The sequence below is a fragment of the Oryctolagus cuniculus genome, chromosome 13, assembly GCF_964237555.1.
Source record: "Oryctolagus cuniculus chromosome 13, mOryCun1.1, whole genome shotgun sequence".
In the NCBI taxonomy this organism is placed as follows: Eukaryota; Metazoa; Chordata; class Mammalia; order Lagomorpha; family Leporidae; genus Oryctolagus; species Oryctolagus cuniculus.
Window position 1 is genome coordinate 61,160,682 of NC_091444.1, and position 22,648 is coordinate 61,183,329.

Below are 22,648 nucleotides of genomic sequence, written 5' to 3' on the forward strand. Positions count from 1 at the left end.
ACTCATGAGACTGTTCAAAGAGTTAGCTTGATAAGTGATGATGGTAGTGAAGTCAATGACCAGAATGAGTAAGAGAAAAAGAATGGGGTATTTTGAATTGGAAAGAGAATTGAAAAATCTGGATATAAAGCCCTTGAACTAAAGAATATTCGAGAAAACCAACCGATCATAAAGCTGCCAACTAACACTCTCTTCCCAACTGCTCTTCCCAACACTCACTCTGCTTATAGTGTGAAGATCATTTTTCACCTGGACTACATGTACATCTTTCTGCTCTTCAGACACTTACAGTATTCTGGGTATCCAAATGCCCCTTACCTATTAAAATTTTTCTGTCATTGATCTATTCAGTTTTTTTAAGTTCCTAATACATACTGTGTACAGTGTTACGTGCTGAGAATAGCAGCATAAATTGACCACATTCCTAGTCTGTTTCTGTTATTGGCATTATTGTGAAACATTAATAAGGCTCATAACATGTTGGCTGAAAAACCAAATCCACCCAGAAGGATTACCAAACTTAGATACAAATCAAAATGGAACACATGGTATTTTTCACTGAGTACTTCTCATTGCTGAGTCCGTCTTTTGATTTTTTTTTTTTTTTTTGACAGGCAGAGTTAGACAGTGAGAGAGAGAAAGGTCTTCCTTTTCCGTTGGTTCACCCCCCAAATGGCCGCTGTGGCTGGTGCGTTACACCGATCCAAAGCCAGGAGCCAGGTGCTTCCTCCTGGTCTCCCATATGGGTGCAGGGCCCAAGCACTTGGGCCATCCTCCGCTGCCCTCCCGGGCCACAGCAGAGAGCTGGACTGGAAGAGAAGCAACCGGGACAGAATCTGGCGCCCCAACCGGGACTGGAACCCGGGGTGCCGGTGCCGCAGGTGGAGGATTAGCCAAGTGAGCCGTGCCACGGGCCTGTGTTTTGACTTTGTAAAGGCTGCATAATTTTATGTGTTAATCTCGGTACCACCACCAGTTATAAGAAGAGATGATATTTATGAACTGCAGCAGCATAAAGACGCTACTAGGATAGATGCTCTAAAATAATGACCAGCTGGTGACTATCCTTAATAGTTTGTTCTTTCTGTCAACAGCAATCTGGAGTGCCTTTAGCTAAAGGAACTTTGATTACCCACTGCTATAAAGATCTTGGATTCATGGATTTTATTTGTAGTCTCGTGACAAAATCTGTGAAGGTGAGAAGTCCTTTGTTTCATAAATGTATAATTCCATGAGAATATTGCCTTGTCTGAATGAAGTTTCTCTGTTAAATGATCTACTGTTTGGGTGGGGATATGTGCATTTGTGAATCAGTCTTACCAAAGGTGTTTTTCTACAAAAATAAATGAGTCTATTCTTTGCTAAATTCTAGTTACGTTGACTATTTAAACAGAGACCATCTGAAAACATCAGGAAGATTGTTAGGTAGTTCATTCTTGTCACAGTGTTTGCTTATTCAGTGTTGCATGGAGTAAAAAATAGTCAAAACCTGAAATAGATCAGGTGAGCTATAAATATTTTTGTACTTTCCTCCAACGGATCTTTCACTCTTAAATGTGTTTTGTTTGTGTTCCTTGTTCCAGGTTTTTGCTGAACTTCCGGGAAGCTCAGCTCAGTTGAGGGTGCTCCTGGCTTTTTATGCTTCTACTATTGTATCTGCTCTAGTGACTGCTGAGGATGTATCAGACAACATAGTCGCCAAACTTTTTCCTTATATCCAAAAGGTTGGCCCTGCTAATGTGTGAAAAATTTTCATTTAGATATAGATACTTTTAAACTGACAGTTTATTTCAGATGGCTAATGGAATTTAATCTCTGGATAAAAAAAATGGATTTTTTTTTTTTAAATCAGAGTGAGACCTTAATAAGTATTCTAAGGATAAATATTGGTTATTTGGTAATGCCACTATTTCCCAGATCTATTTTCTTAGCAGTCACTTTACTTCACTGGAAAGAGAACAGAGTAAACAATCTCTTTAAAGGCATAACAAATCTCTTGCCATTTTTACTTCTGTTAGTGTAGTAATCTGATTGAATTTTCCATTGCACATACAAGAAGAGCTTACTGGTTCTTGCTGGCGTGTGTACTGGATATTTGAGTTGGGAGGCTTTCTGAGATCCCTCTCTCTGTCATTTAAAAGACATGTCTCATCTCTAGGTACACTCAGGAAAAGGGGTTAACACTGAATCAGTATCTTAATTTCCAACATTCTGATTTGTCAGGTTAAAGTAATGTTTAAGGAGAGTAAAATAAAAACATATACTTTATCATTCTTCCTTGTATTTTAAAAAATATTCAGGGATTGAAATCATCTTTGCCAGATTACAGAGCTGCAACATACATGATAATATGTCAGATTTGTGTGAAAGTGACAATGGAAGATACCTTTGTTAATTCATTGGCGTCACAGATCATCAAGACATTGACCAAGATTCCTTCTTTGATCAAGGATGGATTAGGTTGCTTGATAGTGCTCCTACAAAGACAGAAGCCAGAGAGCCTTGGGAAAAAGTATGTACAATTGAATTGAGAAATGATGCTAGTTAGAGGCGAATGAAATTATTTGGAGTAGTTTTTTTTGTAGGATAAGTGATGGTACTATTTTTAGTTATATTGCCATTTGTTGACTAACTAGTAAAGTCAATGCCATCTGTACTTGCTTCTTCAAAGGCCATTTCCTCACTTGTGTAATGTTCCCAATCTCATTACAATACTTCATGAGATTTCTGAAACCTACGATGTCAGTTCTCTTCTGCGTTACATGCTTCCGCATCTGGTTGTTTCCATCATTCATCATGTTACAGGTATGTGGTTTTACATTTTTATATTTAGAAAATTTCTAAGATTTAATATACTTAAAATAGGCATCATATCCAGCTTCAAATATTTTAAATTTCTTCTGTCAAATTGTTTATTTAACTTGTCTATCTTTAGTGAGAAGCATTTGAGGTAGGGAAACAGTTGAAAGATTCTGTTGATTAAGTGATGTCTCAGAATTAGATTTTTTTTTTTGAATCTGTTTTTAAACAGTCTATACATAAAATAAGACTGAATTTTTTTAAGGCTTTATTTTATTTACTTGAAAGAGTTAACAGAGAGAGAGGCAGAGACAGAGAGAAAGATCTTCCATCTGCTGGTTTACCCCTCAAATGACTGCTATAGCTGGGGCTGGGTCAGGCTGAAGCCAGGAACTTCTTCCAGGTCTTCTGTGTGGGTGGTAGGGGCCCAAGCACTTGGGCCATCTTCCACTGCTTTCTTGGGCACATTTCCGGGGAGCTGGAGCAACCAGGACTCTCACACCCATATGGGATGCTGGCATCTTGTTACACCATAATGATGGCCCCTTTAGTTGTTTTTAAATATATCACTGAGTAAACCTTTTCTTTCTCACTTAGGTATTTAATGAACTTTAGAGATTCACTTAACAATAAATATCCAACTGCCAAAAATTTTTTCTTACAGTGATAAAAAGTAAGACCAAGAAAATCTCACACATAAAAATCCAAATTACGCCATTTAGGGGGTAAACCAACAGAAGGAAGACCTTTCTCTCTGTCTCTCTCTCTTTCTCACTGTCTAACTCTATCTGTCAAATAAAAAAAAAATCCAAATTACAAAGTAAAACCAAAAATTAATTAAAAAACTGTTGTTTGCATTATTGGTTTTCACCCTTCAGTAATTACAGAAAGAGAATAAATTCTTGTTCCTGGTGTACTTGGAGAATACCAAGAAAGACATCTTTAGAATTATGTCAATGTATTATAACTTTTTAAAAATATTTATTTGAAAGAATTAGAGAGGGAGCGACACAGAGAGAAGGAAGTCTTCTACTGGTTCACTCCCCCAAATGGCTGTAGCAGCCGGAGCTGAGCTGATATGAAACCAGGAGCCAGGAACTTCTTCCACGTCTCCCACGTGGGTGCAGGGGCTTAAGGACTTGGGCCATCCTCCATTACTTTCCTAGGCACATTAGCAGGGAACTGGATCAAAAGTGGAGCAGCTGGGACTCCAACCGGTGCCCATATGGGGTGCTGGCACTGCAGGCCAGGGCTTTAACTTGCTGCACCACAGCACCAGTCCCAGTTTATTATAATTTAACATTGGATAACCAAAGCATATATTTCATATAAATTACTAAAATTAATGAAAATGTATTCTAATTTTGTGATCAGTGATGTGGTCCCAGTATTTGAAGATAAAATCTGATATCAGAGCCATACATTTATAGTAAATCTAGACTGGAAGTTAACAACTCTTGGTTCCATAAGGCAGTGATGAGATGGAAGTTTAGCCTGTTTTCAGAGATAGCTTACTGGAATGTAGGTTTGCAGCCCAACCTCTCTATCAACCTGTAATGTGACCTGGAGAAAGACTGAGCTTTTTACTAATACAAACATGATAATACTTGTTAAAAACACAGAAAATTTCAGGCAAAGGATAAGTGAATGTATTACAGAAAAGTTTTGGAAAATATAGGCAACTAGCCGGTGCCGCGGCTCACTAGGCTAATCCTCCGCCTTGCGGCGCCAGCACACCGGGTTCTAGTCCCGGTCGGGGCGCCAGATTCTGTCCCGGTTGCTCCTTTTCCAGGCCAGCTCTCTGCTGTGGCCCAGGAGTGCAGTGGAGGATGGCCCAAGTACTTGGGCCCTGTACCCGTATGGGAGACTGGGAGAAGCACCTGGCTCTGGCTTTGGATCAGCGTGATGTGCTGGCTGCAGCGCGCCAGCTGTGGTGGCCATTGCAGGGTGAACCAACGGTAAAAGGAAGACCTTCCTCTCTGTCTCTCTCTCTCACTAACCACTCTGCCTGTCAAAAAAAAAAAAAAAAAAAAAAAAAGAAAGAAAAAAGAAAAGAAAAGAAAATATAGGCAACTAAATTGGTGGAATACACTTTTGAAAATAGAGAAAAACCTGGATATCAGTGTAAATGTTCTAAAATTATTCTAGAAAGATTTTTCTACTGTAAGTAAATTTAATAGTGTGAGTATGCAAAAAAGAAATTTTTTCAACTCAATTTTAATTTATTGTAAATTAAGGGGAAGAAACTGAAGAGACAGATGGTCAAATCTATAAGAGACATTTAGAAGCTATACTGACAAAAATATCACTGAACAACAACTTAGACCATTTGTTGGCCAGGTAAGCCATTGTTTTTGATGTAGTTTTATTTATAATTTTGTGGCTCAATAAACTTGGTAACTGGTTATCAGTTTCCTAGTATTCCTCTTTAATGACTATCTTTTTCTATATCCTTTCATTAATTATAGGTACTTAATCCAATAAATATGGCAGCTTAAAAATCAAAAGTAATTTTTCTTGCTTCTCTTTAGTGCTAATAGGTAAAATGGAAAGTTAGTGGCTAAGCTAATGTTGGGTTTTAACTCAATGCAGTTTTTGACTATTTAAAGTTTTCTATTAATAAGTAGACCATGATGCCTGAAATAATACATGATAGTAAATGTTCAGAAATATCAATTACAAACTGATTATTGAGGAGAGGCATAGAGTAGGTTATTCTGTCCTTTTTTGTAGAGATTGTTCATTCTTCTTTTTCTTAATTAAAAAGGCAGCTTGATACAGTGAAAAGAATTTAGGTCTTGCAATCAGATGTAAGTTTGAAGTTCTAGAAATAAAGCTTCCTGGATGTGGTTTTGTCTTGGTCTAAGATTTGCCAGGTACTTCTACTAGTATTCATCATTCATTTATGCTCCTTGTTGACAAGGTTAATTTGTCAATCAAGAATATACATGTGAAATCCTACCTTAGGCTCAGGAATCATACAGGGATTTAGAGATTTTTTTTTCTTAAGATTTATTTTTTATTTATTTGAAAGGCAGAGTTAGAGTGAGAGGCAGAGAGAAGTCTTCTATGCACTGATTCTGTCAGTGGATAGAAGCCAGGGCTGTGACATGCGAGAGCCAGGAACTTCTTCTGTGTCTCCCACAAAGGTAAAGAGGCCCAAGCACTTGGGTCATTTTCCGCTGCTTTCCCAGGCCATTAGCAGGTTGCTGGATCAGAAGTGGAGCAGCTGGGTCTGGAACTGGTGTCCATACAGGTTGCCGGTGTTGCAGGTGGCAGCTTAGCCTGCTATGCCACAACATTGGTCTCAGATTTAAAGTTTAAAACCTTATTCTATTTTTTGGGCATAAAAAGACTCACTAAATACTCAGTTTTGGTTTTGTTCTCTTTTGACTTCAGACAAATCAGAAGACTTCTTAAACCCCAGTTCCCTTATTTACAAAATAAATATTGTAATCTGTACATGTAGGGATCTAACATTAGAAGATTAATCACCTGGGGCCAGGGCTGTGGCGCAGTGGGTTAAAGCCCTGGCCCAAGGTGCCGGCATCCTATATGGGTGCCAGTTTGAGACCCAGCTGCTCCACTATCAATTCAGCTCTCTGCTATGGCCTGGGAAAGCAGTGGAAGATGGCCCAACTCCTTGGGCCCCTATACCCAAATGGGTGACCTGGAGGAAGCTCCTGGTTTCAGATCAGCGCAGCTCCAGCCATCGCAGCCAACTGGGGAGTGGACCAGCAGATGGAAGACTCTCTCTCTGCCTCTCCTCTCTCTGTGTGGCTCTGACTTAAAAAAAAAAAAAAAATTTAAGCACCTAGTAATACAAGATACACTATAAATAATAACTCTCATATATATTAATATTTTCTTTTGCAGCCTTCTTTTTGAAGAGTATATTTCATACAGTTCACAGGAAGAAATCGATCCTAATAAAGTATCTCTGCTTAATGAGCAATTTCTTCCACTCATCAGACTTTTAGAAAGCAAGTATGTTTTGTGTGTGTTTGTGTGTATGCTCTTCTTTAATATTTACCTCCTATTCTATACCGATATGATCCACAAGTCAATATAATTGACTTTAGATTGACTTGCGGATATATATATATATATACATATATATGTATATGCGGATATATATATACACACAATAATATATATACAGTAATGATTCTTATTTTTCCTTTTTGGGAAGGGACAAGTATAGTCATGAAATATACTTGAAATGTAAGAGGAAATAGCTGTTGCCATGGCCATTGTGGAGAACATAATTTTTTAGAGTATTTTTGTTATTGGAATAGTTACAGTAACTTGATCAATATCATTTGGGTTTATGTATACTATTTGTTAAAATGTAAGTCTCAATTTCAGTAGTTTTTAAATTTTTACTCTTTTATACATGTATAGTGTATGTGGCTAATAATTTTATTCTTTCCAGATATCCCAGAACATTAGATGTTGTATTAGAGGAACACCTAAAGGAAATAACAAATCCAAAGAAACAAGAGCTTTTTCACCAATTTATTTCTCTGTCTACCAGTGGAGGAAAGTATCAGGTATGTTGCTCTCCAGAAGAATTGTGACAGTTAGGTTACATTTTGTGGTTAGTTGAAGTATTACAAAAGTTTTCCTCCCATCTTTGGAAAATTTCACAGTGAGGTGAGACTTTATTCAATTGACCTTGTCATCTGAAGTAAAATTCTGAGGCTGAAACTAAATAACTGAGGAATACAGTAATTTTCACATTACTATGAATGTGGTAATTACGTTAGGAAAATTATTGTTTGGGAATCTTATAGATACTGTTCATTATTAGTCACCAAAGATAGCCTCTTTCAGATTTCCAATGTTCCTTAGCTCTCTCTTGGTCTGTACTATCCAGTATAGTACCCACTAGGCAAATACGCCATTTAAATTATTGGTTAGAAAAAGGAAGGTGGGTTCTATTTTTATGATCGTGTTAAAATTTTTCTGCTAATTAAACCCTAAATCTATACTAGAAATTAAGTATTTACATAAGAATTCTTATAGTTTTGAAAACAGATACTATGAAGAAAAATGTGGTGGTTTTAATTTTTCCCTTCATAATTAGACCTTCATCTTTAATGATATACTGCATTTTCAAATCTTTGATAGTTTATTTGTGATTGATAAAAGGAATCTAAGTTGTCACAAGTTAGAGCATCACTGTCATAGTTTGAATAAGCTGTATTCTATGTTTAGTACCCTGTTAATATAGGTGCTTTTCACTTGGGAAAAAGATGTAAAGAATAGAAAATTACTTCATAGAATTATTTGACTGAGTTGAACCTACACAACAAGTAATAAAGAATATCGTGGTGTTAACATTACAGATTTTTTTCAAAATTGTTGGTAACTCATGTTCTAGAGACAAAAAGATTTTTGCTTTTCTTTTTGGTTTCTGCTAATTTGGTTTTTGGTTATTACTAGTATGTGGGGTAGCTAGGGGTGGTTTTCTCTGGTTTTTGTTTCTGTTCATAGACTGCTCAGATTAACTGAAATCATTTGATGATTCTTTTGGGCCTTATAGTTTTTAGCAGATTCAGACACCTCTTTGATGCTCAGTCTGAATCACCCACTTGCTCCTGTAAGACTTTTGGCTGTTAATCATCTGAAAAATGTCATGAAATCATCAAAGGTTTGTGTCGAATAACTTTATTTTGTGACCTTTATTTTTCCTTTATGATGAGCTGTTCAACTCATAGAATTGATGTTGTATAATTCTAGATAAACTGAATAAGGCAGATGAGAGTACTTTGGGCCAAGATTTAGGACTATATATGTCAATAGCCATCATATTAATAACAACCTATTAACAACTGTTTTCATGTTTCCATGTTGCGGATTATTAGCTTAGCTTTAGTTCATTGATTTTCAAACTGAAATGTATAGACCAATTCACAATGGGTCACAAATTATCTGAGGATTTTTGAGTTTTGAAATTTTCTTTTGTTTGTCTCCACTTCATAGTAAGGCATATTTTGTGACTGAAGGATAACCTTTAAACACTGTTCCGTGGTTTCTGTGCCTTCAGTTGCATTTGTGTTTAAAATTTTAATGGCTTAAAATAAGAAGTATGGAAGCTGACCTAATTTGTGAAGAATGCCACTGATAACAGAAGCTGCAGTTCTATTTAAAAAGAACAGTGTTTGGGGCCAGGGTTGTGGTGTAGCAGGTAAGCTGCAGCCTACAATGCTGCATCTCATATAAGCACTGGTTCATGTTCTGGCTGCTCTGCTTCTGATTCAACCCTCTGCTAATGTGCCTCGGAAGGCACAAAGGATGGCCTAAGTACTTGGGTCCCTGCCACCCATGAGGGAGATTGGATGGAGTTAGGCTCCAGGCTTCGACCTAACACATCACTAGCTTTGCAGCCATTTGGGGAATGAACCAGCAGATGAAAGATCTCTCTCTCTCTCTCTCTCTCTCTCTCACTCTCACTCACTCTCACTCTGACTTTCACTTAAATAAATCCTTTAGTCATTGTTGCACAGTTTTCACTGATACTATTTTCTTCAAATTTTTCTTTTACTTTAAGTGAATTCATGATTTCTTTAATTTGGCCTTTTAAGTCATGAATATGAAATGCTAATTCATACAATTTTGCTATAGTAGTTATAATTAGGGGTGGTCCATACATGCAGTGTCTAAAATCATGCATCATGATTTGCCTATTTGGAAAATTCCTGGCCTAGAGAAAAGTGGTAGCAGAGTTGAGTTGCACCATTGCACCTAGTATAAGCTTGCTGAACTCCACAACTTATGTCATAGCACTTAGAACCAGATTCATGGTGTAAGTAGAACTCAGTTTAAGCTAATCAAAAGTCATCACATTAAATTTGTCTTAATTTTGATTTTATTGCTTTTATAAAATTTTTAAAATATATGCTTTGTAAATAGTAAATTTTTTATAATTTGTTTTTCTGTTTTTATTTTTGTTTTATATCTTCTATATTTTAAGGAATTAAGCTTGCTTTTAAAAAATTGATATATAAGGCAACATTAGGATCTATCTTGATTTTTTTTTTTTTTTTTTTTTTTTTGACAGGCAGAGTGGACAGTGAGAGAGAGAGACAGAGAGAAAGGTCTTCCTTTTGCCGTTGGTTCACCCTCCAATGGCCGCCGCGGCTGTCGCGCTGCGGCCGGCGCACCGCGCTGATCCAATGGCAGGAGCCAGGAGCCAGGTGCTTTTCCTGGTCTCCCATGGGGTGCAGGGCCCAAGCACCTGGGCCATCCTCCACTGCACTCCCTGGCCACAGCAGAGAGCTGGCCTGGAAGAGGGGCAACCGGGACAGAATCTGGCGCCCCAACCGGGACTAGAACCCGGTGTGCCGGCGCCGCTAGGCGGAGGATTAGCCTAGTGAGCCGCGGCGCCGGCCTATCTTGATGTTTTTTTAAAAGTGGTTGATGTGGGGTAGGCATTTGGTCTGGCATTTAAGACACTGTCCCATATTGGAGTACCTGGGTTCCATGCCCAGCTCTGGCTCCCAATTCCAGCTTCCTGCCATTGTAGACCCGGGGAAGCAGCTGGTCATGTTTCAAATTTTGCCACACATGTAGGAGAACTGGATTGAGTTCTCTGCTGCCAACTTTAGCCTGTGCCAGTCTTGACCATTGCAAGCATTTGGGGAATGAACCAGCAGATGCAAGCTGTTTCTTTCTCTCTGTCACTCACTCACTCACTCATCTGTCTGCCTCGTGAACAGATACTAAAAGGTGGTCGATGTAATATTTTCAGAACTGTTGCTGTATTTCATTGTGACCTGTCATGAATTATGTTGCTTTCACAAATTGTTGGTAGGTTTATCTTACTGATTTGTTAAATGATTAAACACACTGAATTTTTTTTTAATATCTAAAATAAAGAGGATTCCTGAAGTCCTTACTCATCCTTTTATTCTCTTCCTCCCTTTTCTCTGGATTTGGTTACTTTTTCAATAAGGCCAGTGTATACTCATACAATCAATTACAAGCTTGAATATTATAGTTGATAAATTTGTGTGTTAGATTTTCATTTTCCTGTCTCCATCAAAGATAGAATGTAAGTTCTATTTTGGAATTCGATATTGAGATAGATATATAACATTTCTTAGCTCTTTAGGACCTTTTGGTAACATTTGAAATATGAAACTATGATTTAATTCTTATAAATCCTAGGATTTTAGTTTTTCTTCCAATAGAGTGACCCATATTTTTGCTAAGATTATGTAGTTGTTGCGTTTTTTTCTGCCATGTGCAGATGGGGAGATATTCAGGTTGATTAGCAGCTGTAAATAGGTATATGCTTAGTTTTCATTTGTTTCATTTCTAATTTAAAAATCTCAATTTCTCGTATGTTAGCTTTGCAGTACAATGTCCTTATCTTTGTGAAACTCTTGGTAGTAGTTGTAGCCAACTTATAACAGTGTTTATTATGTGTAAGTGCTGAGTTTTCTATCCTCTTTTTTTTTTTTTTTTAAGATTTATTTATTTACTTGAAAGAGTTAAACAGAGAGAAGGAGAGGCAGAGAGAGAGGTCTTCCACCTGCTGGTTCACTCCCCAGTTGTCCACAATGGCCGGAGCTGCGCCAGTCTGAAGCTGGGAGCCAGGAGCCTCTTCCAGGTCTCCCACACGAGTGCAGGGGCCCAAGGACTTGGGCCATCTTCTTCCGCTTTCCCAAGCCATAGCAGAAAGCTGAATTGGAAGTAGAGCAGCCAGGACTCAAACCGGCGCGCGTATGGAATGCTAGCACTGCAGATATCGCCTTTACTCGCTATGCCACAGAGCCAGCCCCAAGATTTCTATGCTCTTAAAACCCTTTAGGGTAGGCGTTACTCATATTATTAGCAGCCCTGTTTGCAGATGAGAACAGTGAGCCCAAGAAAGGTTAATGAGCATCCTGCCTATGACCAGACAACTAGTAAGTGGTAGAGTGAGGATTTAAACCCCATTAGTTTATACACTGTCAGTAACTGGGCTTTTGTTTGTTTTAAGATTTATTTATTTGAAAAGCAGAGAAAGAGGTCTCATCCATTGATCCCTTCCCCAGATGGCCGAAATAACCAGTTCTGGACCAGGCCAAAGCTAGGCTTGAACTGGCACCCTGATACATAAGGTTTGGGCTTCCCAAGTGGGGCTTAACTTGCTGTGCCACAACATAGCCCCCATGCACTCATTTTATAAAGGTGAACTCACTTAATACAAAAATTATATTTCATATTTTCAGTGGAAATGAAAAGAAAAATGTGAACCAAATTACCGTTCTCAAAAGACCCTTTAGAAATGAGCTAGTTCCAGAGCATTTGAATGATCATGCAGAGCAGTGTTGTGTTTCTTGTGTTTCTTTTCTAGTATTCTGGGGTGCTTCTCATAAAATTGTGCTTTCTCTCTAGCAAAAAGTCTTTTAGCAACAACTAAACTTTTTTTTCTGTTGCTCAGGAGGGTATTGATGAGTCTTTCATAAAAGAAGCTGTTTTAGCCCGGTTAGAGGATGATAATGTAGACGTTGTTTCGTCAGCTATAAGTGCTTTTGAGGTGAGTGAATTTGTAGTTTGTTGAGATGTGTATTTTGTTTATAAATAATTTTTTGCTTTCTCAGATGATTCTCTGCTTTAGGCAGGAATATATTTGAAAAACTCCATTGGAAGTTTGTTCTCTTGAGTTCACACACTTAAATCTAGTTAGGAGATGCTCAAAGGAGTAATTAAATTGTGCAATATGTTACATATGGAAGGAGAAGTACTTTATGAATTATTATGTTCCTTTTAATATATTTGGGACCATGGAAAATTATCTCATGGATGCCACTTTGGAGAAGTTGCTCTCAAAACTTTTAAGTTACACTAGGAATTTTGGGAGAAAGTCTTTATAATTCATTATTTTCTAAAGTTTATCTTAAAAGCATCATACATACTTGAAGCAAGTAAAAACTTACATGTCTATATTGTTCCCCCTAGATTTTCAAGCAACACTTTAGTTCAGAAGAGACTGTTTCACATCTTCTGAGTCTCTTTCGAAGAGCAGAACTTTCAAAGAATAGGGAATGGTATGTATTCATTTCTGTACATACTGTAATTTGAATACAGTCATTGTATCAAGGTCACGATGACCTTTTTTTCTCATTACCCTTAATGTAGTTAAGTTACTTTTTGGTCATGATGTTGAATAGACCTTCATGTAATACTTTCTTGCATTATAGAATGAACTAATTTGTGTTTGTATATCCTCATTATTCTCTGGGTTGGAGATTTTTCTTAATAAAATGCAAGGGGGTGTAGATAATACTGAATTTTGGGAAATAGGTTGGGAAGAGTTCTCTAATTTTCAACTTTATATTATATAATAATTACTTTATTGTTAAACATAAGCGCAAAAATACTGAACAAGAAGGTAAGTTCAAAACAAGTACATGGTGTCTTCAAAAGTAGTTGATGAGCTCTGGTTGTTTTATTTTTGATGCCTAAATTTTATAAGAAGTACCTTTCTTAGTGGATGAGAGCATGTCTGTTGTTGAATCTGTTTCATGGGTAGCTCTCATGTAGGATGTGCTCAGTTAATTTTTAGTGCATGAGTGAATCTGATTTCTGGTAGAGTTGAGACATGGTGCAATATGTTTGTTTCATGTTAAGTTAACATAGAGAGGTCTCAAAAAGGGGGGACGGATTTGATGGGGTGGTGGTTTAAAGTTATCATCCTAGTCTGGCGCCACGGCTCAATAGGCTAATCCTCCGCCTGCGGCGCCGGCACACCAAGTTCAAGTCCCGGTTAGGGTGCTGGATTCTGTCCCGGTCGCTCCTCTTCCTGTCCAGTTCTCTGCTGTGGCCCGGGAAGGCAGTGGAGGATGGCCCAGGTCCTTGGGCCCTGCACCAGTATGGGAGACCAGGAGAAGCACCTGGCTCCTGGCTTCGGATCAGTGCGGTGCGCCGGCCACAGCAGCCATTGAGGGGTGAACCAACGGAAAAAAAAGGAAGACCTTTCTCTCTGTCTCTCCCACTGTCCACTCTGCCTGTCAAAAAAAAAAGTTATCATCCTAAATAACTCCCTTATTGTCATGGATTTTAAGTGATGTCATGGTTTCTCTGAAAAATATTTTTGTTGAGGCTGCCAGGATATTGTCATTTGAGCCAAAATGATAAATTTCTTCTTAAATCTGACACAGCATGTCTCAGCCACCTGTGCTTACATTTCTTTCAGGTGCAAGATACTTGAGAAATCAGCAGACATACTAATTAAAGAAGAGGTATTGAGTGAGAATGATCAGTTGTCAAGTCAGGTGGTTGTGAATTTGCTGCCTTTTATGGTCATCACCAATGATAATATGGAATCTGCTGAAATGAAGATTGCTATGTATTTATCAAAGTCGGGAATTTGCTCTCTACATCCTTTATTAAGAGGCTGGAAAGAAGGTAGGAAATTGAGTTTTTTAGACAGAGTAAATGGATAACACAGCACAATGAAAAACTGGCTATATTCATTTTTTGAAATTGTGTTTATTATATGCCAGTAAGAGTTTTAAAGATTTTTGCTAAGATAAAAAATATATAATGAAAAAGAAGCTGACTCACAAATTCAGAATTGTATAAAAGGAAAAGTGAAAAGCAAACCTTTGTAAAGAAATAGTCAAAGTTTGTCATGGATTCCTTACTTTCTGTGACTCTGTACGTGAATATTGGTGACATGAGGGCTCTCTGTGTTCAATATTTTTTACAGCTCTTGAAAATATGATTAAAAGCACAAAGTCAGGAAGATTAGTTGGTATAGCAAATCAGAAGATGATTCAGCTATTGGCTGACAATATAAATTCAGGAGATCTTTCTTCAGCATTAAGGATGGTAGGTGTGCTGGCTAAGCCCCCGCCCTTCCTCTCCAATTTCCTTTTCATATTCTTACTAGTTTCTTAGCTTTTGCTTTACTAGTGTCTCTCTGTATTTTTGAATACTTTTATTGTTTGCTTTAAATAAGTACAATTTTATGTAATATATTCTGCAGAATATTAAGTCTATTTTATATCCTTTTTTCAATGTGATTCTGTATTAGACCATTAAAAATGTGTGCTTTTTTACCTTTCTTTCTCTGATTCTCTTAAAATAGTCTTTTGTTGGTGTTAAAAAGAAAATGATCTGGAAGAAGAGAAATTTACTTTTGCATTGATAAATAGACCTTTGTATAAGTATTAATATGTGACTTAAATACATTAACCAGTTGTCAAGAGCACTATAATTTATTGATGTAATTACTTAGAAATAAGTGCTTGCTACTTTTTGTAGGCTTTGTATTTGTCATCTCACTCTAATTGAAAAATAAATAACCTAAGGTAGGCCTGGAGAGAAAAAGTTGTTTTATGAAAATCGAGAGCTGCTAGTAATGGAGTGTGTTTCTTTTTCAAGGTGGAGGATTTAATAAATGTTGGTGAGAAGGAGGCCTTTAACCTGAAGCAGAAAGTGGCATTTCATGTGATTATGTCTGTACTTGTCTCTTGCTGTTCATCTTTAAAAGGAACCCACTTCCCAATTGCCATAAAGGTCTTCAATTTGTTGCAAAAAAAAATAAAGAAGCTTCAGAGTGTCATTACTGCGTTGGTAAGGAGTGCAAAGTTGAAAATTAAGAAACAGCCTACCCTGTCCTGTTAATCACAGCAGAATTGGAAATCAGAGGCTCAGATGTTTTGTGTGTGGAAACCAGCTGAATGACATGTGAAGCAGCCTTAGGGAGCAGTAGGGAGTGAATTCGGGAGTCTGGTACTTTTTGTGGACAATTTAATAGAATTACAGAAATTAAAGGTTGCAGTGTTTTATATCTGATTGTTGATTTTCCCCTTTATTTTCTTTATCTAGTAATTTTCCAAGCAACATTTAACTGCCTCTAGTGGTGAAGAATTCAGTTTGTGTATTAGCACTTGAACAAAACATCTCATTCTATTATTTGCTTAGAACAGAACTTTTCTGTTTTTTAAATTGTAATATTAGATTTGTATCTCTCTAACCTACTATGGTTTTGGTAGTATTACTAAGGGACATGTTCTCCTGTTTATATTTTTACCATATTTTTGAGATAACAAGATTATTTCTTTTAAAATCTTCTGTCTGTAGTAATATTATTTTTTACTTTCCCTCAGATTCAGAGGGCTCTTCATTACAGAGCTTGCCAAATGAATTACATCTTTTTCACATTTACATGTGCTTGAGATTTTATAAGTTGTAGCCTTAGCCATTGTTGTCTGAACTCATGTCATCTAATCGCTCACTAAAGACATTGTTTTACAGTCCACCCATTACTTGTTCGGAACTTCTTAAAGTCTGTACTAATGTTTTGTTTCCTTTAACCTTTCAGGAAATCCCCTCAGAATGGCACTATGAACTGATGATAGACAGAGGGATACCAGTGGACCTATGGGCACATTACATAGAGCAGCTCCACAGTGGCCAGAGGGTTGCAGTGGAGGATTCAGTTTTACTTGTATTTTCCCTAAAAATTTTTATTTATGCACTGAAGGCTCCTAAATCTTTTCCTAAAGGTAAGATACAGGGTGTGCATCTTTTAAATGTGATATTCTGCCAAATGAATTCTTGGATCTGCAGTTTTCTTTTGTCTTGAGTGAAAAGTTTGTAGCTGGGTGTTCACATAAGTTTGTGTGTCATTTCTCTTTTTCCATGTCTCTGTAGATGATACGTGGTGGAACCCTGAACAGCTGGAAGAAGACAGCAGAGATTATCTGCACTTGCTTATTGGGCTTTTTGAGATGATCCTTGAGGGTTCTGATGCTTTACATTTCAGAGTTCTGATGAAACTTTTCATAAAGGTACTTGGCTCTTATGTTTCAGGCGTAATCTTTCATTTGAGAAGATATTATAGATTATTTTAGTTAGAATAGTTTATAGTGGGAATGAAAGTAGACTTAAACAGAGTATATGATGGCAAACACAGGCCCTCGAATGCAGTGCCATAATCATGATGCTAATCACTAGGTTGATTGAAAACCACTTAGGCCTGTTACTGTATTCAAGAATCACCAAGCCCAGTCTGATTAATTAGTACTGTTTACAAGTGACAAAGCTGATGTTCACAGAGGTTATTAAGCAAATACATAGAGATTTCATCCCACGCACCAGTGAGTTCCATGTTGCCAGTTCTTATTCTTGTCTGACTTGGTCTCTCTGCAGAGTCATTTGACATCACTCATTCCCTCTTGGAAGTATTTTTTTAATGAGGCTTCCTAGATGCTATTCTTATCTTGATTTTCTACTTAATGTCCTTGTTTTTAGGTATTTTCAAGTGCCAAATTGGAATGAGCCTTCTAAATATCATGTTTTGTTGACAGCCTTCCCAGATGGTTAAAGTATCAAGTATAGAATAATTTTTTTTAAAGATTTATTTATTTATTTGAAAGGCGGAGTTACAGAGAGGGAGAGAAGCAAGAGAAGTCTTCCATCTGCTTGCTCACTCCCCAAATGACTGCAACAGCTAGGGCTGGGCCACACCAAACCCAGGAGCCTCAAGCACTTGGGCCGTCCTCCACTGATTTCCCAGGTGCACCAGCAGGGAGCTGGATTGGAAGTAGAGCAGCCAGGATTCCAACTGGCACCCAAATGGGATGCTAACACTGCAGGCTGTGGCTCAGCCTGCCACATCACAGCACCATCCCTTTTATTTATTTATTTGAAAGGCACAGATATATAGAGAAGGGGAGAAGAAGGGATTTTGTATCTGCTGGTTCACTCCGCAAATGGCCACAACCTCTGGGACTGGGCCAGCCAGGAGCCAGGACCTTCTTTCTTCCAGTTCTCCCACATGGTTGGCAGAGGCCCAGTGACTTGGACTAGCTTTCCCTGCTTTCCCAGGTGTATTAGCATGGATCTGGATTGGAAGTGTAACTACCAGGACTTCAACCAGTGCCCTTATGGGATGCTAGCACTGTAGGTGGTGGCTTAACCTTCTCCACCAGTGCCAGCTCCTAGAATAATTTCAATTGATTAGACAAAGCAAAAACATTTGCATTAAAATTGTTGTGTTTTATAATTTTACTGTAGCATAAAGCAAATTTGGAGCCAACTTGTTTGAGTAAGAATTAAGCTTTACCTTTTTTTTTTTAATTAGGTACATCTAGACGATGTTTTTCGATTATTCAAGTTCTTCTCTGTTTTATGGACTTACGGTTCTAGCCTTTCAAATCCACTTAACTGCAGCTTGAAAGCAGTGCTGCACACTCAAGCTCTTTATGTGGGCTGTGCAGTGCTCTCGTCTCAGAAGACACAGTGTAAACACCAGCTGGCATCCATGTCTTCTCCAGGTATTGAAAGTAGCATTGTTTTGTCTCATAACCAACCAATGCTCTCTTTAAATGTGCTTTATATAGTTTGGAAAATTATAACTTTATGTTTTTTGTAATGGCTATATATGCTGTCTGTGGTTACAGCTTTTCAGTTACAGCCCTTGTGAAATCTCACTAAAGTTTAATAATAGAAATAGCAAGTGATTATACTTAAGTTCCTAATTCATTTTCTGAGCTCCAGCATTACAGGGTTTTATATATATATTGAAGCCAAATGATTGTGATACAATTCAGTAATCAGCTGACTACTTACTGTTTTTCTAAAAATCCTCCTGTATTTATTTCTTTTATCAGGCAAATGTCATTTTCATGTTCAATATTTCCAAAAGAAAGGTTTAGTTTTTAATAAAGTAGAGTTGCGTATTTTGCAGAAGATACAGAATTCATGAAACTGAATGTCATATTGGAAAGTAGATTGATATATAGGTATTGATGAATGAGGGTATCTCACCTAATTAGACCAGCATCAAACAGGCCATAGCAGAGAGCTGGATCAGAAGTGGAGCAGCCAGGACTCGAACTGGCACCCATATGGGATGCTAGCACTGCAGGCAGCAGCTTTACCTGCTACACCACAGTGCCAGCCTCAAAGTTTTGATTTATGTTGGATGCCAGTCTTACTTGAACATAGTAAGCTTAGTAGTTAGTACTTTGAATTTAGATGTTTTTAGATGCCCTATTCCACTTTACAGGAAATGTTAGCAAATAGATGTTTTTGATTTAAGATTTATTTACTTTGAAAGAATACAGAGAGAGAGGGAAAGACAGTAAGAGAACTCATCTGCTGGTTCACTCCCCAAATGACTGCAACAGCCAGGGTTGAGCCAGGCTGAGCCAGGAGCTTCATCTGGGTCTTCCATATGAGTGACAGGGGCCCAAATACTTGGATTGTCTTTCTCTGCTTTTCTCAAGCCATTAGCAAGGAGCTGAATCAGAAGTGGAGCAGCTGGGATATGAACTGGCACCCATATGAACTGCCAATGTCACAGGCGGCAGTTTTACTTACTGTTCCACAACACTGGCCCCACTCCCACATTCTTTGCCTAAAATAGCATACATACCACTGAAAATTGATAAAGCTTACAGACAAAAATGAAACTATAGGCCATGGTTGCTTGGATAGTATACAAAAATTCTGAACAAAATACTGGCAAATAAGATCTGGTATTACATTTATAAAAATAATCCTTTGCCCAGATAGAACATGTGTCAAGAATATGAAATTGGCTCAATAAAAGGAAACTTTGTGATGTAACTGACCATATCAATGTTCTAGAATAAAACTCATAATTATTCCAAAGGTCCGAAAAAGCATCAGATAAAAATCAATAGTTACTACTAATTAAGTAACAGCAGAATAAGAGTAAAGTATACTTCAGATCAAAAGCTGGCATTTTCACTGCAAACATGAGAAAGCTCGCTACCAACCTCATTCTTTATACAAAAAATTCCATGTGATCTAAAGATTGACCATTTAAAAACTTATTTCTGGTGTTAGAAGAAAATGTGGAGTACATGTGGTATCTGTGTCTGTAAATTTTTAAATAAAATTCATTTGGAGGGGCTGGTGTTGTCATAGCAGTTAAGCATCTACTTATACGCCTCTACTTGCTGTGCTGGAATCCCATGTCAGAATGCCAGTTCAAGTCCTGGCTGCTGTGCCGCTGATCTAGCTTCCTGCTAATGCCCCTAGAAAGGTGGCAGGTGATGGGCTGAGGACTTGGACCCTGCCACCCATGGGGCATACTACAGTGGAAATCTGTTACTTGGCTTCAGCCTGGCCCTACTTTAGCTGTTGTAGCCATTTGAAGAGTGAACCAGCAAATGGAAGATACTCTTTCTGTCTCTGCTTCTCTCTTTGTTGCTCCTCCTTTCAATGAAATAACTCTTTCAAAAATTCATTTAGAATGGGGAGGGCTTTTCTGAGCAACAGGAAAAAAAAAAAAAAAAAAAGAAAATTTGACTGTAAAATTTCTACACCAGAATAATTTCAGAATATCATTCTGGGACAGCATAGTTTCAAAATATCTGATACAAGTTAATTTCCTGCACACGCTTATGTAAGGATGTATGTACTGGGACATTTTTTGCAATGTTGTTTTGATGCCAGGAGACTGGAAGCTTTACCAGTTAAATATTAGCTTTAAACTTGCAAAGAATACAGTGGAGTTTTTTTCAAGTAAAAGGGATGTTTTGATTTAGATATATACGTACTTACATAGAAAACTTCCAATGTGTATTGAGATGTGATAGCAATTGGTACCGAACAGGGTCTATACTATACTCTTGTGTATATTTTCAAAAGAATATAGTTGGGAGCATAGCATTTTTCCAGAATAGTAAACAAATAATTAAACAGTGGATAGTCTTCAGAGAGAAAGTTTGTATTGGAAGGGAAACTTTTGATTCTTGATCTTTGGTGCTATTAAAATTTTTGTCCTTCACCATTTTAGAAACTACTGCTTAACATTTTTTTTCCCCTTTGGTTTTAGTGGTGCCATCTCTACTCACTAATTTGGGAAGTCCCATAAAAGAAGTACGTAGGGCTGCTATTCAGTGTCTCCAGGCCTTCAGTGGAGTGGCGTCCCAGTTTCATCTTGTGATCAATCATTTGGTTCCTAAAGCAGAGGAGATCACCTCAGATGCCACCTACGTTGTTCAGGTAAACTCAGCAAAGAACATTGCGTGTGTACATGCCCATTTGTACAGGTCTTCATTCTTGACATATTTACTTTATAGGGATTTTGGTAGACTAAATTATTGAATACAGAAACTGATATATTGATACCAGCTTATTTTTCTTCCCCTATTTTTTTTAAGAATTTTTTTTATTATTTTTTTATTTGAATATAGAGGGAGAGACAGAAAGGTCTTCCATCCACTGGTTCACTCTCCAAATGGCCACAATGGCCAGAACTGGGCCAATCCAAAGCCAGGAGCCAGGAACCTCTTCCAGGTCTCCCATGCAGGTGGGACCATCTTCTGTTACTTTCCCAGGCCATAGCAGAGAGCCAGATTGAAAAAGGAGCAGCTGGGGCACAAACTGGCATCACATGGGATGCCAATGCTGCAGGCAGAGACCTAGCCTACTGTGCCACAGCGCCAGCCCCTCCCCTATTTCTTAAAGATAACAAAACATTTTAAAAAAAAAAAAAAAACATTTTATTTATTTATTAGAGAGAAGAGAGCCAGAGAGAAAGGTCTTCCATTAGCTAGTTCACACAGTGGCAGGAGCTGAGGCAGTCCGAAGCCAGGAGCCAAGAATTTCTTCCAGGTCTTCCACGCAGGTGCAGGGACCCAAACACTTGGACCATCTTCTGCTGCTTTCCCAGTCAATAATAGACAGAGAGTTGGATTAGAAGAGAAGCAGCCGGGACAGGAACTGGCTCTCATAGGGGGATGCCAGTGCTGCAGGCCTACTATGCCACCAATGCCAGCCACAACAAGACATATTTCAGTTCTGCTCTCCTTATCCTTTAGTTGGACCAGTATTTGATTTTTCATAGTAAGCTGACTTTGGGATTTTGTTTGTTTTGCAAATTAGACAAAGTAACTTTAGTTAGCACACTGTGGACTGAATGTTGGGGTATTAATAAGGTTTCCTATTAAGGTTGTCAAGGGAAATGAAAAGTTCTAAGAACTGTCATCATTTGAGAAACAATCTTCCATTATTAGGAATTTAGCCTTTGTAGTTCCTTAACCCTATTTGTTCAATGTTTTGGTATCCTAGGATTTAGCTACTTTATTTGAGGAATTACAGAAAGAAAAGAAACTAAAGTCTCAGCAGAAGTTGTCTGAAACTTTGAAAAACATACTACATTGTGTATATAGTTGCCCATCTTACGTTGCAAAAGATTTGATGAAAGTACTTCAGAAAGTCAACAGTGAGGTAGGTATAATTTAAATGGATTGTATATTCCGTGTGCTGTTCCTAAAGGATTACTGTAACTGCTCATGTGGAGGGTGTTGCCAAGAGGTTTATGTGTGCACTCAATAGTGCTTATTTTCCTGTTAATTTGGGAGAGCAGGGTTGAGGTGGAGAAAAATATATGGGATACAAAAGGCACACACTGGTAATTTTCTTCCCATTTTAAAAATTAAATATGTTATCCCTGCCTTATCAACTTCATTTTAAAATCTCATAGGGATATACTGCTGTTAAAGAACTGTGGTTTGTGTCTATTTTTTTGAGTAAAAATTCATTCAGGAGAATATATTAAGATATACAAGTGTGAAAAGTCAATATTGTTTGCTTTTATTAAATATATTTGTGCATTTTACAGGGTGAGGGGAAAATCTATAACTTTCATATGTTCTCAAGGAAGCCTGTGGTTAAAGAAAAAGAGGTTATGAGACCCTGTGTATTGTTTATGTTTGGTATGTGCTGATCAGCGGAGAAAAGTCCTTCATCTTTATGTTCCAAAAAATACATGTGTGTTTCACTAGTCTTGGCCTGGCTGCAGAACTAAAATGAGTAAAATGGAGTGAAGACCATTTGATTGCTTTTCCTGGTGACAGCACAC

At 37.7% G+C, this 22,648-nt stretch overlaps 1 protein-coding gene across 1 annotated transcript in view; it reads left to right on the top strand.

Moving 5' to 3' along the window:
• The window catches only part of HEATR1 (HEAT repeat containing 1), a 57,298-nt gene that overhangs the window by 5,379 nt on the left and 29,271 nt on the right, over positions 1–22,648 (top strand). Inside the window, exons 5-22 of the mRNA XM_002717318.5 lie at positions 1,095–1,196; positions 1,584–1,724; positions 2,301–2,512; positions 2,672–2,805; positions 5,037–5,139; positions 6,676–6,786; positions 7,235–7,352; positions 8,348–8,455; positions 12,236–12,331; positions 12,754–12,842; positions 13,991–14,202; positions 14,507–14,628; positions 15,184–15,375; positions 16,127–16,310; positions 16,459–16,595; positions 17,891–18,083; positions 20,618–20,787; positions 21,856–22,014. Of these exons, the coding sequence (XP_002717364.2) occupies positions 1,095–1,196; positions 1,584–1,724; positions 2,301–2,512; positions 2,672–2,805; positions 5,037–5,139; positions 6,676–6,786; positions 7,235–7,352; positions 8,348–8,455; positions 12,236–12,331; positions 12,754–12,842; positions 13,991–14,202; positions 14,507–14,628; positions 15,184–15,375; positions 16,127–16,310; positions 16,459–16,595; positions 17,891–18,083; positions 20,618–20,787; positions 21,856–22,014 (2,583 nt within the window). The remainder of the gene's footprint in view (positions 1–1,094; positions 1,197–1,583; positions 1,725–2,300; positions 2,513–2,671; positions 2,806–5,036; positions 5,140–6,675; positions 6,787–7,234; positions 7,353–8,347; positions 8,456–12,235; positions 12,332–12,753; positions 12,843–13,990; positions 14,203–14,506; positions 14,629–15,183; positions 15,376–16,126; positions 16,311–16,458; positions 16,596–17,890; positions 18,084–20,617; positions 20,788–21,855; positions 22,015–22,648) is intronic.